The following is an 18,714-nucleotide window of genomic DNA, read 5'->3' on the forward strand; positions in this document are numbered from 1 at the left end:
CTGCGGCAAAATGGCGGCGCCCGGTGGGCGGGGGCGCGGCGCGTGAAGCGGGGCGGGAGGGGCGCGGAGGGGGGAGCGATGCTGCGCGCTTCCTTGCGCGAGGTGAGCGGCGCGCGCCGCCCCGTGAGCCGGGAGGGAGTGGGGAGGGATAGAGGGGGAGCGGGAGCGGGAGCGGGAGCGGGAGCGGGGGGGGCTCGGGAGGAGGATCGGGATAGTCGTTGTCATCGCCGTATCATACAGTCACAGAATAGTTCGGGTTGCAAGGGACCTTAAAGCCCATCCAGTTCCAACCCCCCTGCCACGGGCAGGGACACCTCCCACTGACCAGGCTGCTCAGAGCCCCAGCCAACCTGGCCTTGAACACCTCCAGGGATGGGGCATTCACAACCTCTCTGGGCGACCTGTCCCTCATCACCCACTTTGCGAAGAACTTCTTCCTCATGTCCAGTCTAAGTCTTCCCTCTACCAATTTAAAGCCATTCCCCGTTGTCCTGTCACTACATGCACTACATGCGATGTCCCCTCCCGGTGCCCCATGGCAGTGGGGAGCGGCCGCGGCGACCCCTTCCCATGGGTTCCTTCCCAAAGCAGCAGGGATGGTGCTTTGAACCCTGCGCACCCCAAAGTGGTTGCTCTCAGCAGGGTGCCATGAAAAGGGGGTGCACTTGCAGGTGTCGGTGGCATTGAAGGAAGGTCAGGTCACCCCGACCCAGCTCTGCCAGAGGTGTCTTGCTCTCATCAGAAGCACCAAGTTCCTTAATGCATACATTACGGTAGCAGAAGAAACCGCTTTGAAGCAAGCTGAAGAATCAGAGAAAAGATACAGAAGAGGTATGTTTGCTCCCACTTGGCATTAGTCCTTAGAGAACCCTTGGGGAAGAACTCTTTGTGTTAGAGGAAGCAACTTTTCTTCTTAAAGCAGGTGTCTGCGCTGCTCGCTGGGCTGTTACAGGATGAGGATTGTGGTTGTAGCTTCAGTGGGCTCACACTTGTGAGGGCATGCTTAGTAGCCAGTAGCTTATTTGGTTAAATAGACAAAGGCAAAATCTGGACCAAACTAGGCAAGGACGGTAGATTAATCGGGCGCTGCGCTTCTTGGATAGCGCTGCTGCTGGTTGCCTGGTCTTTCCCTCAGCAGTTTATTTAAATTGGGTAGCCAGCAGTTACTGTGCCCAGGAAGATGCACTGGTCATTTGCGGGCCTGTTGGCTCATGTGGACAAACATCAGGCTCAGTTTACCACGTTTTAAATTAAGGAAGCAAATGAAAATAAAGCAACTTTGTTAACTGGGGTTGTGAGTTGGTGAACAGCATTAAATCCTGTCATCTGCAGCATTTAGAGGTTTACCCTCCTCATTTTCTTTTACTAGAAGACAGAAAAAGGGATTTTTTATTTTTTTTTTTCTTCCTGGGTGATACTTGCTGTCCTCTGACAGCTTGAGAATTGCCATCTGAAGTGTTTTGCTTCCTGACAAAGGCATTTTAAATTATTTTTTTTGCTGGGTGGTGGATGAATCAATCACCTAGGGAAGACTTTCTTTACTTCAGTAATTTTTTTTAGAGCACATCTACGTTTCAGGGAGACAGAATTTATGGCTCCCAGCCTAGGGATGGAGTAGATTTAGGCAGCACCTATGGCTGAAATACACATTGCATGGTCACATTTGAAGGGATGAGCACTCCTCTGTGTTACCTAACCTGTATAAAAGCAGCTGCCTGTCTTATGGGCTTAGACACGTTTGCAGAGCTCCCCTCTGCAGGGTGAAGTCTGGGACGGGCAGAATGCTCAGCACTGGACATAGAATGGAAGGCGGTTCTTGAAAATGTAACTTACCACCATCAAATGCTAAGTGGATAGTGTTCTTGCTTCCAATAAACACCCGAAGGGACATGTAAAATAAATTGTAATTGATGAGAAGACTATACATATAGGACACTTTGCTTTAATTGCTGTTGTCTTTGTAATAATTCCTAATGTAGGTCAGCCACTGGGTGTTCTAGATGGAATTCCTGTTTCAGTAAAAGACAACTTTAATACAGCTGGCATTGAGACAACATGTGCATCAAACATGCTAAAAGGTAAAGTAGAGCTTTTAAAGTAAAAACAGATCTCATTTCAGAGCTTGAGCTTTTTTTGTGGAGGGTTTATAGAGTGGAGTTTCTGAGAAAACTAAATATTTTCAAAAAATGAAGGAACTCATTTGAGAAAATCTGTTTATTTAATTTTTTCTGCCAAGCTCATCTGGTATTACAGATGCATTTTTTTCTTGTGTAAGCACATTATCTCTTTTATTCATATAGTTATAGACTTCTAATGACACAATGTTTATTATAGCACATACGCTAAATAGAATTGTTCTATATTTCACGTTTTGCTTCACATTACTTTTAGGCCTACACAAGAGCAGTCAGTACTGTTTGCTGCTGTTCTGTCTAGCAAAATCCAAAGTCCTTTTTTTTTGTTCTGTTGAGAACTGTTGACTTAAGTAGCTTTTTAATATGGCTATGGGAGGAGTAGGCATTAACAATTCTTTTCTCTATATTCCTGATATACAGATGTGTTCTCTAAGGCTTTTTTAATTTTTTGAAATTTCCTAAGCTTATTGTTTCTGTTAATATGCCATGGATGTTTTCAAGGTGTTGGAATTTTTGCATAGTAAAAGCAAATGTAGAAAACCTTTCCTGTATCTGTTTTATTCTCCTCAAAGTAAAACTGAAAAGTTTTGTGGAAGATAGTTCAAGTAAATTAGCAAAACCCTAGTCTGATTATGGAGGTGTTTAGTAGCAGAAGAAACAAAACGGAACTTTGCCATTTTAAACTTTTTATAGCCTGAGATGCTTTTCCTTAAAGTACATTCTTAGATCCATTGTGATTGATTGCAATATTATGGTTGAGCGTATTAGGAGTGATGTTGTCTTTGTTTCTTTTGAGGGCAGGGAAACCTCTGTCAGTATTCACAAAAGGAGTTGGTTGCTACCTAGAGATCTTAATTTAAGTGTCATGGTTCTCATTCTATTTTATGTAAGGTCGAAGTAGTCAAGGGTGCACACATTTGATCACAGGATAGCGAGTTTGTATTTCAGCTTATGCTTCACCGTGTGCTCCTTTATCTCATGGTAATGGAACATAATTCAAGATAGTTTAGCACTTTTCTTTAAAGTTTCTTATTTCTTCTGATTTTAGGCAGTTCCTGCAAATTAGCTGAATGCGGTACTTTGCTACCCTTGTGGTAACTTGTTTATTTGAAGCCTTAGCATATGCTGAATTTTGGAAATTACTCATGTTATCTTAATTTTGCCTTAAGGCAAAATTTTGGCTCTGTAAACTGTCAATTCTTGTGCACAAATAATGACAACTTTGAAGTGTTCAGTGTAGCTACTTCTAAAAAGCAGCTGTATCTCACCAATCATTCTTCAATTGTTCTGATTGTTTTCAGGTTATATTTCTCCTTACAATGCTACAGTAGTTCAGAAATTACTGGATCAGGGAGCTGTGCTTTTAGGAAAAACAAACCTAGATGAATTTGCAATGGGGTGAGTGATGTTTATTATTTTTAATGTGTGATTGCACATTAAATAGAATGCACACCATCTGGTCTGATCTACCTGTTATCCTTAACTCCTCTTTCTGTAAGGTTAGAAAGTAATGAATACTAACCCATGAAGAGTATGTAGACTTGCATGAATTCCTCTCTGAGCATTTATGTGGTGTAAATGATATGAATGCTGAGTTTTCTGAACATAGGGTTTGACTATATCTGATTTTGAGGGGGAGGAAGTGGCACAGCCTTTGCAGAAGGCCAAGGACAAGCAGGCTTCTTCCAGGTACAGAAGTGTTAGCAATTAAGCTGCCTTTTTCTCTCTCCTTACTGGTGTTTATTGCCTTTAGCTAATTATTATGCCCTTGATGGCAGTCACTGCCTCTGCCAGTTGGCCACTGGAGTAATTTGTATGAGTAGTCCCTGATTTACTGCAAACAGGATAATCTAGAGGAACACTTTAAATTACCTAAGCTAATGTCAGAGACTTTTTGTCAGGAGTCCGTTAGAAAATGCTCTCACAAATTGATTCTCCAGCAAATCAGTGAAGGCAGCCAGGCTATAGCAGGGAACAGCATTAGGCCATTAGAGAGGGGAGTCTCTGTCACTGCAACTGGGTCTGGAAAATTAATTACCTATGACTTTAGTCAACTTCACTCTGCCCTTTGCTGCTTATTTATTTTCTTTCATTTTACAGACCAAGTATCTGTATGTTCTTTTTGCTGTCAGCCCTCTAGACTTTGCACATATTCTTGTTGTTTTGCAGTTATTCTGCCAAACAAAGGACTTGGTAATAAAGTAGTGGTCGGTATAGTTCAGGTGTAGATAACATTACGTAGTTTTTTGCATGTAAGATGCAACCTGATCAGTTGTTGACTGTCTCTAGTCAGTTAAATAGTGCATACACGAAGATGTACAATATTACAAACACTATCGTACTTAAAGATTTAGAATTGCTTTCAAAGTGCCTAACCACATAAGTATTTAAAATATGCTGTTTGGTTTTGATTTTGTTTTACCTAAACCAAAGGCAGAGGCTGCACCATGAGTTTGGTCAGGGAACTGATCCAGCTCAAAAGTAATGATGTCTCAGTAAGGTTAGTTTTTACCTGCTGTGTCAACTGCCCACTCTGTCTGATGGTTTGGCTGATAACATTGGCACCCTGGAGTCAGAGGAAACCTATGGTGGAGTTTGAGAGGAAGGAGGAAAGTACCTCACAGCCCCAAACCTGGTGGCAGCTTAGGTGACCACAAGCTGACTGAAACCAGTTTCTGAGAAGCCAGTCGAACACTCTAAACCAGCAAACTGACCTCAGGAGAGGATTATAGAGTGAGTAATAGTTATTTACAGAGAAGTGCTTGTTCCTGCTATTGCAGGGCTTTCCCCTCCCCCTACTCTAGTAGCATGGTTTGCCACAAGACGGTGGTCATCTTCTTTTGCCTTTTCCAAATGCAGGGTTGGAAAACCAGAAGATCTTCCTTTTGAAGCAGACTTGGAGCTTTACTGTTTCATAGCTTAAATCAGTTTTGTGGTTTTGTGATTACATTATTTTCAGAGGCATTAGCAGAAGTTAGGAAGAGGCATGAGTACAGATTCTGTGTCAGAAAGGGATAAAGGTCTATAAACTTTACAGTTTTGGTTGACGTTGAAGTTGACTGCACAAGGATTTACATACACCAGTCTTTTTGTGTTGAAATTGAATTTGCTATGATGAAAGGTGAGGAATTGGATAACGAAGAAAATACTGGTGAATGCAGTGTGTCACTTCTGTCTGTATTTGTCCTGTCTGACTGTCATAGATCTGGGAGTACGGATGGGGTATTTGGACCAGTCAGAAATCCCTGGAGTTATTCAAGACAGTACAAGGAAAAATCTGTCTCAAAATCCCATTCAGAAGATGAAGAGTCTAACTGGGTAATAACGGGAGGGAGCTCAGGAGGCAGCGCGGCTGCTGTGTCATCTTTCACGTGTTTTGCGTAAGAGCCTTTCTAAAATTGCTTTTTATTAAATGTCTCAAAATATATTGCAAGGTTTTAACTTTATAATTTTCTCATAATCTAGTTTGAAGTAGGAGGGTTATTCGCACTGACATGCAGGAATTTATTTCAGCATCTCTAGTTTATTTATGGAATAGCATGAAACCAGAGTGAATCCACGTGAGCAAATGTAGGCTTATTCATTTTGAGTGTTACTCAGCACGCTGATATGGCCACTTTACACTGTGTGAAACAAAATGATAATGGCAGTAAAGGAATTACAATTTTATTGTTATTCCCACATACTCTTCTAAAATGAACAGGGGGTTTGTTACACATTCTCTTCTTTGGTAAGCGTATTCCACAAAGGAACGCTAAGAATGTAATTCAGCAGAGGAGGAGATCCCTTGATTTCTTACAGTATAGTCATCTTTCCTCCCCTACTTGTTTTTATAGCAGGGTTTTGTAATAATACATTACGTTTGGGATCTAAAAGCTTTCAAATCCCTAAGTTAACAAAGGGATACACAGGTACTTACCACAGAGATATTACAGTCTTGTCTGGTTTAGAAAGTTAGAAGACAATTTTAAGTTTTTAGGGTCTTGTTGGGTTTGGGTTTTTTTAAAGGAATTTAAACAAGCTGGATTTTTTTTTTTTGAACAGTTATTATCTGCATGGAATAGCAACACACTGTTTAACAAATCAGTTGTCTGAATACTATCTTCCCCATAAAATTGTTAATAGAAATCTGATCCTTAAAACTTTACACCTTTCATTTTAGGCAGTTTTTAGAGCTACATAATGCAGCACATTTCATAGAAGATAATTTCAGTTGTTCTTTTAGCTGGAACGTGTTTAAGAATGCTCTTTAATTACTGTGTCCCTGTTTACCCATAGACTATGTTATAAGCATCTATTTTATTGTTAAAATATTTATTTGCTAACACTGATACCATATTTTTTTAAAAAAATTTGGTTTTATATACAAAACTCAATTTATTTTATGATTTTTTTTTCAATCATACCTGTCTTCATCTCATTGCCCTTTGCTAGGATGTAGTACACTCAACATTTTAACATTGTTGAAACCGAGCTCAGTGCAGCCATTATCAAGAACTGCTGGCCCTTGTCCTGAGCCAGAATGGCCTGATCCTGACATAGTCTGGCACCTTCTCTTATGTTGCTAGGTGTGCTGATCTCCCATTTTACACTGCTCAGCACTTTGTATTTGTATCAGGGAAGTATTTTGTCTAGCTATTTTATTGCTTATAACCTATTGTATATCCACTTATTAGTTTCTTTCAAACATCAGGAATGCTGCTTTCTCTCTTCAGTTTGAGATTTTTCTGTACAGAAATGGTAAAAAAATTGAGGATGTTTTATATCAACACAAAAGCTTTGAAAAAAAATCCACTTCAGCAAAGTTAACTGAATTGGTTTAGCAATCTCAGAAACAAATGCCTATGGGAAAAGTCACATGCCTGCTTCAATAAAACTGTATCTCCTTGTGAAGTTTAATTTATTTTTGGCAAGGATTTAGATGAAAGCTGTTTTATTTTTTAAATGGTGCTTGAGTTAAAATTATGGAAACCAAGAGAAGAGCAGGTTTCATTTCAATATGAATTTCCAATTCCATTCCAGTTTTTGAAACAAAAATTGCAGTTTAGAAAGAACAAGGTTTACCTATGAAAGAACAATTAAAAAAAAAAAAAAACTTAAAAGAAAGCACAGTATGATCTAAACATATTCCTGGACTACTCTAAACTGGGTGTTCTGATGCTGTGCTTTGTGGATTTGGAAACGGAAAAGCATCCTAGACTTCGAAAAGTGTGCCCTGTTATTAGGAGCAAAAAGCGTACTATGTTGCTATTCATTCAGATACTGGAAAATGCTGCTTCATAGTACGTTGGCAACCGAATGAAGAAGGTATCAGTGTCTGAAAATTGTACGCTAAATCATGTGAAACCTATCTTTTGAGGTCCACATAATTGGAACAGATGAAGTGAGAAGATAGAAGTAGATATTTAGGGCCATATTCAGATGGCCTAAATTCTGCCTGTCTGCCTCTGCTTTGTGGAGGGAACTGGGGTTTCCTGATGACCAGTTCGGAGGCTCTGAGAAAAACAAGAGAACAGATAAAAAATTGTAGGCATAGGGAGCAGACTGAAATTTAGGCTGTGTGATTATGACTTCTAATCTGGGAGAATTCACGTGTTTTTAAATCTCTGCATCTTAAAGCCATACATTTTTATTATTTGGAAATGTTATGAATTATTTTACTAATAATAATCCTTTTGAAACCATAGAGCCTTAGGGTCAGACACAGGAGGATCTACCAGAAACCCTGCTGCTCACTGTGGTGTAGTAGGTTTAAAGCCAACATATGGACTGATCTCTCGACATGGTCTCATTCCTCTAGTGAACTCCATGGATGTACCAGGAATCCTAACGAGATGTGTGGATGATGCAGCAGTTGTGTTAGGTATTGTTACTTTCTGTGTCTTTGTCTACTACATATCTTTGTCTACAATGCTGTCTCAAAGCAAATTGAATTCTGGCTACCCAATGTACATTTTTCTGTTCTTTGTATGTCATGTCATATTTCAGGTTCAATTGCTGGACATGATCCTAAAGACTCTACCACGATTCAGGATAACTTTATGCCCTTTGAACTGCCTGATTTGACTGATGTTAGCAAGCTCTCAATAGGAATTCCAAAGGTAACATTTAAATGCGGTCAGTAATTGTGGACAGGAACAGCAAATAGGACACTTAACAAAAACCAAAAAACTTGTTTCTTGCCCATCATCTCCCAGTCTTTCTTGGTTTAAAACAGTGAAGACAGTATGACCAGCTCCTGGGAAAGAGCAGTATGTGCTCTGTTGCCTGTGCAGGCAGTTTGAGGTGAGCATATGTTTATGCTTCATCTGAAACATTTTGTCATCGTTGTGGGAAGCACTGTTTGGAAGTTCCAAAAGAAATGGGGAACTTCAGTTCTTGACTCTCCCTGTTGCTCTTTTGTCAGTCACCTGTATAACCACAAACAAGTTGCTCTTAGTGCCTTCTCGTACAATGAGGTTAGTGCTGATTGTGCAGTGCTTTAAGATACTTGTCTAAATGGCACTATGGTAAAACGAAGCAGAATTTTAAAGGCAATTGAGAGGCACAAGGAGCTGTGATTTGCAGAGTCCTGGTAGGGATTGAAAGACACTGTGATGTGGCTTCTGATGCATGCAATTCAGTTGTGTTTGTAACTATAAGGACATAAGCAGAGCATTTGGAACTTCAGCATATTTTTAATTGCCAATTATAATTTAGTAAAGACTGCCTTCAAAGAGACAGTATGAATAACTTTTATTGATTTGTTTCTAGATGTTTGACTGTGTGCTAGAACAGGTATGCTGAAAGATTTAATTTGATAAACAGAGACGTCTACTGATGAATTAATGATTTAGGATCTGCAAAATGCAAAAAAAATGTATGCCTAGAAAATTAACTGGCTGCGTACTGTTTAGATTTGCATAGATCTAAAATAGTGGTATTGGTTAATTGTTCATTTGGACAGTTGTTTTCCACTGCTACAGATTATCCTAAACAGATAAATGTGTATATTAAACAGGGGGTAACAGCTACTCAGAAATCACACAGTATTATGACTCTAAAATTGTGGGTTAGAACTAAAGCAAATATCTTCGAAAATAGGGAACTTTAATAGAATATATTTAACTTAGCTCTTTAACAGGAACTGAGTTTTTCTAAGTCTTCTCCCAGCCTCTTGATTGTGGTTCTTCTTTGGTGGGATGTTTTGTTTGTTTCATGCCAGTTGCGACTGATGTGCTGTGGCCATAATTTCCTTTTATCTTTCCCACTCACAGTAGCCCTAGTATTAAGATTTTGAGTTTCTACCAGAAACTGCAGAGCAGTGCAATATAGTCTCCATGAATAGGCAAACAAGTGGATAACTGGATAATTTCTTCTTCAGAAGAAACTGGTGAAATTTCATGGTCTGTGTTATGTGGTTGGTCTTACTGGGATGAACATATTCATAAGAAGGCTGAATACTGTTAATTTAATACTGCTTGCCTGTATAATATTTAGTAGATGCCAGATGCTTTAATAAGTACTTTAAATCGTATCGTGGTGAAGAAATAGTTTCAATGTATTTTTAGCAAAGAGTATTTGCATTTTGGTTGCCATTAGAAGTAAACCAGTATGTAAAATCACTCCCCTTCTTGTTTTTCTTGAAGGAATATCATGCACCAGGGCTTTCTAGTGAAATTCTGGCTCTTTGGTCAAAGGCTGCTGACCTCTTTAAGGATGCAGGTGCTAAAGTAATTGAAGTGAGTCTACCGCACACTCGTTACTCAATTGTCTGCTATCATGTGCTGTGCACAGCAGAAGTGGCATCAAATATGGCCAGATTTGATGGACTGGAATACGGTAAGGCCTTTGAAAAAACTTCTCTTCTCCGACAACAGAAACATAGCTGGATGCCATTAAAAATTATTAGTTTTGATAGATAATGTTTTTCATGGTTGAGTGTTTGGTTTTATTTCTCCAGGATGGAATAGAGTAAAACCCCTGCCCAAATAAAAATAAGTAAATTAATGCATATTTTAATATCTTTCACTTCTGGACATGGAAATGTCTGGATTTAAAATCTAGTTAATAGTTCTGTAATAAAGCAAGAATATACTTCATTTTTATTCCTGAACAGTAGCATGTCAGACTACAGCAAACAGTGGCTATCGTATTACTATGTATAACATTACCATACGTTGTTAAGTCTTAAGGATTACAAAAAGTATTAATTTCCAAACTGGTTTTTCTCTTCAGGACACCGCTCTGACATGAATGAGTCCACAGAAAGTATGTATGCTGCAACACGACGAGAAGGGTTTAATGACGTTGTAAGAGGAAGAATTCTATCAGGAAACTATTTTTTGTTGAAACAGTAAGTGGAACATGTTGAAACTCAAATTTGCTATTTTTTTAAGCAGATGTTGATTAATTGCTCATTGTGACATGAAAAAAAAAGTCATCCTTACACTAATAGATGCTTGTATTGTTGTTATTGCTTTAGCTATATAATAGCTAGTAAACTGTTAATAATTAATGAAAATGTTTTCCCTTAGCCTTCCAGTAAGCCTCCTGAATTAAGTAAGTAAAACAACTCAGTGATTTTAATTTTTTTCCTCCTACCAGCATATTATTGACATCCATTAGTTAAAATAATAAAGAAATAAAATAATAAAGAAACCTCTTCTGTTGTATGACATTGAAGTCATACTGAAGCCGTTACTGTCATAGCGTTAAACATTCTGTAGCTGTTAATCCCATTAAAACTGCATAGGAAAACTGCTGGTACGTTCTAGTGAGGTCTTCTAGAGAAAGCCAGAAGATATGGCAATTAAATTAACTATAGCTCTTTGCCTCATTGCACAGGGAAAGGGAGGCATTGGCAAAGGTAGCGAACTGATGTCTTTCCAGGAGACAGGTTTTTGTACGGCACATGTAGAGAAGCTGGTGCCTGGATAAACTTCTTTTGTTGTTTTTCAATCATTATCTAACAGTCCTAATTTATTTTAGTAAAAGTGCTGTTTTTCTCTGTCTTAATTTGTTCAGATACTAACAAAAATATTAGTCATGTAATCAGTCTCAAAGCAAGTGCGCTACAGAAAGAGCTCTGTCAGCAAGAGTATTCATCAGATGGGACTCCTAGTTGCTCTCAGAAGCGGGACTGTTGTCAGTCAGTATGTAACAACTCACTTTTATGGAATGCTGATATTCCTGCCAAGTGTGCTCTTTCAAGTGCCCAGATCAGCTTTCGTAAGGCTGCTTTAAAATTCGTGTAGTTCACTCTTCTGTGAAGGAATATACAATTGACTTCCATCAAGAATGAGCTGGAGAGTCCTGTTCCCGTTCACTGTAAATTACTTTTGAAGAACAGAACCCAGGGTTAAGAATGCATTCTTAGAATAAATAGTAGAGAAAAAACATCTGTGTCTCCTGCAAATGTTGTGTCTTACTGATTGTTTTCATCTTGCTTTTGAAATCTGCAGAATAACTAGGTGATTGTTCAGGAAGTTGTGTTTAATATCAGTAATCTAAATGAGGGGATCGAGTGCACCCTCAGTAAGTTTGCAGACAACACCAAGTTAGGCAGGAGTGTTCATCTGCCAGAGGGAGCTGGACAGGCTGGAGCAATAGGCTGAGGCCAACTGCGTTGGGTTCAACAAGGTCAAGTCTCAGGTCCCGCAACTGGGCTACAACAACCCCATGCAATGCTACAAGTTTGGGGAAGAGTGGCTGGAAAGTTGCCCAGTGGAAAACTACCTGGGATGCTGGTTGACAGCTGACTGAATATGAGCCAGCAGTGTGCCCAGGTGGCCAAGAGAGCCAATAGCATTCTGGCTTGTGTCAGAAATGGCGTGGCCAGCAGTAAGTGATAGTGCCGCTGTACTTCATGCTGGTGAGTCTACATCTCAAATACTGTGTTCAGTTTGGGGCCTCTCACTACAAGAAAGACATTGAGGTGCTGAAGTGTGTCCAGAGAAGGACAGTGTAGCTGATGAAGAGGCTGGAACACAAGTCTTACGAGGAGTGGCTGAGGGAAATGGGATTTTTTAGCCTGGAGAAGAGGAGGCTGAGGGAAGATCTTACCACTGTATACAACTACCAGAAAGGAGAATATAGCAAGGTGGGCGTTGGTCTCTTCTCCCAAGTAACAAGTGATGGGACGAGAGGAAATGGCCTCACATTATGCCAGGGGAGGTTTAGGAAAAATTTCTTCACCAAAAGGCATTGTCAAGAATTGGAACAGGCTGCCCAGGGAAGTAGTTTAGTTACCATCCTTGCATGTATTTAAAAGATGGGTAGATGTGGTGCTTAGGGGCTTTCTGAAGTTAACAGCTAGAATGATTTCAGGAATGATTGTAGGAGAAGGACTAATTCTCATGGTGCAATTTCTTGTCTTGAATCTACTGTTTACTATTGATTATAATAACTTTAACAGAAGTTTTTCAGAATCCTGATCTTTAGATTACTCTGACAAAGTGGCTTTTGGGTAGTTTTAGTTATGTGCAAACACTCTGGCATGTAGCAGTGGTTTATATTCCGCTCATCCCCTTTTTTTTAATAACTATGGTTTTAGATGGCAATTACTTTTGAAACTGATCTCTGAATTTAAGTATTCCACATATAGCAGTTCTGCATATGAAGTTGAAAGGAGCAATAGACATAAATCTGACACATTTGTTTCTGCTTCAGGATTGTGTAAGGACGGTTTAGAAATTCACAGACCACATGCTTAGATGAGAAAAAAGGCTTAGGGAGAGATAAGGTACACTACAAACACATACATAGTTTTAAGTCCATTTGGAGTCCACCACAGATGATGGGACTTTTTCACATGCTTTATGTATCTTTCTGGATTGAATCCTAAATGATTAATGTCTGTGTTCTGGGCCTGCTTAGTCCTTATTGTTTCTAGGCTTTGCTGTGCTGCCCTGTAGTGAAATTCGATACACAGTTTAGTTTCAGAATGAAAATGTTGTTTTCATTTTTAGTTAATTATTGTAAACTAGGGTTTTGTTTTCCCTCCACGTTTCTTCAGCAGTATGCCCTCATCTCTTCCTTCTCTGACAGCTTCATTGCAATGAGAGCATAAACCCCATGTTTGATGACTAAGCTTGTGGTATATCAAAAACTCAAGTACTAGTGTTTGTCTTTTAGCTGAAAGGAACATTGTGCTTGTCTTTTGTATGGTAACTAAGAAATCGTTATGTCTTTATTTGTTTCTAGGAACTATGAGAATTACTTTATCAAGGCGCAGAAAGTCAGACGTCTCATTGCCAATGACTTTGTGAAAGTTTTCAGGAGTGGTGTTGATATTTTACTCACTCCTACCACTCTGAGTGATGCAGTACCATATATGGAGTTCATCAAAGAAGACAACAGAACTCGCAGCACACAAGATGACATCCTGACACAAGCTGCAAACATGGCTGGTGTGTAGGGACAAGAATTCAACTATATTTTCCCCTGCCATTCCCTTCAGCTGTTTAACCTCTTCTATAGAATCAAGATATTTCACCCCTGTGCTGTACATCTTACAGTCATAACCAAGTATGAGATAGTTTATTTATTAAATGCTTTAAAATTTAAGACTGAATTTTAATGTGGAGCACCTTGAATCTGAATGCAGGCTGCAGGTAAGATGAATCCATTCAAGTTCCAGAGACTGAAATATCTTTCTAGGGAGAGCTGATTATGTTTTCAGAGGATGCTGTCTTTAAAAAAATCACTCTAATTAATTCCTTGTGATCACTTAGCAGTATCCTTAGTTCATTGACTTGAATTATTTTAACTAGTCTTTTTCCTCTACGTAATTTTTTTCTGGTTCTCTTAGAATTGTTACAAAAATGACTCCAACTGGATTTGTTTTAATAGTACGTCTTTGCACAAGTATCTTTTTTTCTTTCAGGACTGCCAGCCGTAAGTGTTCCTACAGCTCTTTCAGAGAAAGGCTTGCCAGTTGGGCTTCAGTTCATTGGACGTTCATTCCAGGAGAAGCAGCTTCTCACCATAGCCAAATGGTTTGAAAAACAAGTAAAATTTCCAATGATCCAGCTAGAAGAAGTGAAGAGGCTTGATCATGGTGTCTTTCAGCATCAGAAATCTGCTTCTTTTTCATAACGTGGGACAGATAATGCAAGAAAGCCGTGGGGGTGATGTAAAAATGCATTCCTGCAGTTAATTATCTTTTGCAGATATAATAATCCATATTAACAAGACCGTATTCAATAATGCAGGATGGAATCATGACAGGTTGTTACTGTGTAATTAAGACAAAATAAATTATTAAGTAAACATGTCTGCATTATTAGGAACCATCTCTAACAGATATTAAAAATTGAAATTATGTATCTAATGTGGAGCTGCTTTTTTCCATTCCCAAAGGTGTTCAAGATATCTGGCCCATGAAAGAATCTGAACTTTGGTGTGAAAATTGCATGGTTGCTAGAGTTGGTTTCCTTGTGGAGCATAGACTCTTAATGGCAACAACCAGACAAGCTGTAATGGAACATAGGTATCAAAGATCTGTTCACTAACAGGTAAACACAAAGGTGGACAAGGAAATAACATAGAGAGAATTCATGTAAAAACAAAATAATATTAAAAAATAATCCCTACTTCTAGCAAACTCACGCAGGAGGTGAAGTAACCTCCAGGTTTACAAAGCTCGAAGATTACTTTGGTTACATCTGTTGTAAGAATGATGAATTCCAAATTTCTTTTGGGGAAAGAAGCCTAGTAGTCCTTGAGTAGTTATCTTCTTCCTTCTATATAATTTCTTTATAATCAACGCCTAAAATGAACACTTGCTAGAAAAGAAATTATCTTCAGTGTAACTCTCCACAAGAGTAACACCACCTATTCCTTCATGGGCAGTCAGTAAACACAGTAGTAATTTGAAACAGATTTCCAAACCATAATGTTGGCAGACCGGAAGACCTACTTAACAACTAGGGGCCTGTTGTGAATGCTGTAGTTTCCATTTTTAAAGTTGAAAAAGTGTGAAGGATTAAATTTGTAGATTGGTTTCTGCATCAGATACGCTTTCAGTCATAGTCTATAACATACATAGATGTAAAAAGTGTAGGATGGGGAAAATGGTAGAGATGTAGTTTGATGTGATAACATATAGAATCTTGCTGGTGAAGTCTTGTTTTCGACTGTAGTGTCACCTCTATATAAAGAAAATCACCTTATTTCTGGAAATTGCAAATGAATTGGTGAATTTTTCACACCCCAAGGTGAGCTATTCTGATACCTTTCCCACAGAATTAAAATGGTGCATGATTAAAAATCATAGATGACTAAAATTTAAAAAGTAAAATTAATCTTTTATTTTACATGTTAAAAATCAAGATACACCTTGTTTCTAGTCTGATGCTATCTCGCTTTTTTTTTCATAGAACAGTCTTTGAGGAAATTGCTTTCTGTTATTGAGTGATGATGAAGTGAGGGTCCCAACAGACTACTTTCACTATTGTCTTGTTCAATTATTTAGGTATGCTCTAATCATACTGTCACTGTATGCATCTTGTCTTATAGCAGCTCGCAGCTTGCAGACTCGAGCTCTCGGTGAGATTATCCATTTTCCAGGTTGGAATACCTGGATATATACTTGGAATGCCAACCCTTTGATTTGCAGTTCGGTCCCAAACCTGGACCTACCTCTTGCCCTTTCTAAAAGTAAAGTTCAATGTCTTTTGCCCAGAGTTTGAGATAAAATCCTGACTGTGGAGAGGAAATGCCTACTTACGCTTAGCAATCTTTCTCTTAAAATTTCCTGTAATGTTAAGATGACTCTGATGGTAAAACTGGATCAAGGCGAAGATCCCCACACCATGTTTCCTAAGGAGCTAGAGGAGAGGTAGGTGAAGGGGAACTGTTCTTACACCTGCACTACTTTTTTTTTTTTTTTAAAGCAGGGCTCTGATTCCCATCTCCAGCATCTTCTAAAAGAGTATTCAGATGATCAGAGCAATTGGGTGTTCTGACACAAGGTCCTTCGGAGTTGTCTCTGTTGGTGGATTTCTGAACAGAGAATAATGATACAGTGAAATATACAGTAGAGAAGGTACAAACCAGACAAATGGACATCCAATCTGCAACTCTGAGTAGCATGGCATTGGTAACTTTAGGTTAGTAGTTTAGAACCTTTGGTTCAAAGATGGGCCTCAAAACTTCTAAACAAAACTCCTGAGTAGATACTTTAAGTTCTGGGCTGTTAGATTCAAAGGCAGCCCCAATGAGGCTACTGACTTGCTCCTACTTCAGTTATTTTGCATTTTTGAGACCATATACCTCATGTTCTTTCTGCCCGCCCCCCCCCCAATCTAATGCTGGAATTTCACCAAACGAGAGGTGGGAGCTTGGGAACCACTATCATTGAACAATTGGATGTAAGCGAGAGTTCCTTAGATTTTGTAAAAGGATGTCTAAGAGACTTTTGCTGTCTTTATGTTAGAAAACCATTTCAAAGTAGTTGACTCGGGGTCCCTCACCAGTTCCTGAAGTGGCTTAGCACCCTGGCTTACCTCTAGATGTAGCGGTTGTGAGGGGTAACTGAGCAGAGCTTTGTGCAGCTGCTGCCAGTGCCAAGTCGCGGCTCCAGAGTTATAAACAGTAAAGTTTTATGATGGATCATTAGACTCTCAAAACCCCTTGCTACAGAAGTAGAGGAATTTCAGGTCTGGGGGTATAAAAATAGGGGGGAAAAAACGCTGCCTGTACAAACCTTTTGTACAGCTGCCTTGAAAAACAATTTGCTGAAATAATAGAGTTGCAAGTTTTATGGCATTGCAGCAGAGCCACAGCAGGGCTTAGGTGTGACCTTAGCACACAGTGAGCCCTGATACTTTCAGTGTTTCCTGAAGGAAATGAAAGCTAGAGCTTCAGCAAACAAGCAATCTGCTGAAATGTTTAGGGGGGCAAAATTTTTTCTGCAGGTAATGAGAAACTGTAAGGACATTGTATAGTGGAAAAGTTATTTTTGAAAGAAAATTGTTAAGAGCTTTTGCTGTAAAATGTTTAAAATACAACTGTAATCTGATGTTGCAGTTTATGTGGTTTCCATATATGTGGTTTTCCCTCACCCTCCTTAACAGACTCATTGTAAGGAGAAATTCAAAGCAATATTTAAGTTGGCTGCTGCTATTTTATTCCTGCATTTCTGTTCTCAGGCGTTCATTTCTGTTTTCGTGTAAAAGTGGTAGGGAAATAAAAAAAACTTAGAGTAGCAAAAAAAGTGTAATTTAAGTTTGTTATTTTTCAGTATGTCTCTCAACTAAAGGGAAAGGTATCCAATTACAGGAATGTTAGAGGCAGGAAATGAAAACCACTCGACATCATGTTAATTAGCTAACCACACCTTTGCTTGACTCACGTCCGGGTGCAATTAAGGGATTCCAAGCTAACTGTTTTTTTTTTTAACAGAAGAAAGTTGTTCTTCCCACCCAGCATGGGCATCCTCCCGTGCTAACTGCTGAGCAATGATAAAAGGTGTCTTTAGCTCAACAGTGCAGGGCATTCAGAGAAAGCAGCAGGAACCCAGCCAGGTGGCTTTGCCTGGTCCCGCATGAAGATTTATAGCCCAGGCTATGGTCTGATATGCACATAATAGTGTAATCACTGTTGAGAGTCACAAGAAAATGCTGCAGCACTTGTGATGATATGGACTTCAAGGTGGTGGGAACAGAAATTTGCTAAGCTAGAGGGACAGCTTTTGCATGTCACTGTGGTGGTTGGTGAACAGATTTGTGTGACCTGCCGCACCACACTGTTTACGGTATTTGATGGACAGGTTGCTGTCAGCCGTGCCAGCTTGAACAACTGGGACGGCAACAGAGACTCCAGGGTTAGATGCCCCAGAAGGATGCATAGTGCTGGGAGAGAAAAAAGGCTTGGAGTTACAGGGCAGAGGAAACGTTGGCTGAAAGGCTGCAGGTGGGTTTAAAAGGTGCAGTGACAAGGGGGCAGGAGGGGAGCTGGTGGGTACTGCTGGCAGCAGCCGGACACCTGCTACCACTGTGCTGTGAACTGGAACAGCTGCAGGGTTGTAACTGCTACTTGCCAACACTAATCCCAAAAGGGATGCAAGGCTCTGCCCAGCAGCATGTGGAGTAAAAGCACTAGACGCTTCTTTTGCCACCTCTTCAGAAGAGGCACAGAGAAGCGTAGAAGGGTTGACCAGGCAAGCTGTGAAATACCAGGAGGCAGAGAACACAAGGAAGAGGGGGAGAATTAAGTGTCATAGGAACTGGTAGCTAACTCAAGAAGCCAGAGACTTAGAAGAGGAAAAATGAAGAGAGATAGGATACGTGATGAAGAAGCTGAAGTATTTATCTTGCTTTCTCTTCATAAGTATCTATTTCATACATTTATCTCCATAAATCCGTAAAAGCATAAACATATCTAAAGAATATTTTGGTTTCTGTCTTCTATTAGTATTCCAGAACCTTTTGTTGTAAACTTTGATCACTGCCAAACCACACAAAGCTATTTGCTCAAGGCAATATTATTCTTTTGTTTAAATATACCTTCTCAGTCCTTGCCTAAATTCACTCTTGTACTTATATAGCACAGTTGCATTTTATTCTGCTAGGGCGAATAAGTCAAGCTCTTCCAG

General features: G+C 39.5%; 1 protein-coding gene across 1 annotated transcript; it reads left to right on the plus strand.

Annotated features, from left to right (window-relative positions):
* Positions 1-18: 18 nt before the first annotated feature.
* On the plus strand, positions 19-17,344 carry QRSL1 (glutaminyl-tRNA amidotransferase subunit QRSL1). The gene is made up of 11 exons (XM_054062676.1): positions 19-102; positions 672-831; positions 1,980-2,078; positions 3,437-3,533; positions 5,339-5,515; positions 7,823-7,998; positions 8,124-8,236; positions 9,764-9,956; positions 10,353-10,470; positions 13,320-13,525; positions 14,002-17,344. Exons 1-11 carry the CDS (start codon positions 79-81, stop codon positions 14,211-14,213), a joined length of 1,575 nt encoding a protein of 524 aa, XP_053918651.1. The 5' UTR covers positions 19-78; the 3' UTR covers positions 14,214-17,344.
* Positions 17,345-18,714: the final 1,370 nt, after the last annotated feature.

Source organism: Cuculus canorus, chromosome 3 (genome assembly GCF_017976375.1).
Source record: "Cuculus canorus isolate bCucCan1 chromosome 3, bCucCan1.pri, whole genome shotgun sequence".
NCBI classification, from domain to species: Eukaryota; Metazoa; Chordata; class Aves; order Cuculiformes; family Cuculidae; genus Cuculus; species Cuculus canorus.

Coding starts and splice junctions, on each gene's coding strand:
- QRSL1 (XM_054062676.1), top strand. CDS start 79: ATGCTGCGCGCTTCCTTGCGCGAG. Junction 103..671: donor TGCGCGCTTCCTTGCGCGAG/GTGAGCGGCGCG, acceptor GTGCACTTGCAG/GTGTCGGTGGCATTGAAGGA. Junction 5,516..7,822: donor TCATCTTTCACGTGTTTTGC/GTAAGAGCCTTT, acceptor TTGAAACCATAG/AGCCTTAGGGTCAGACACAG.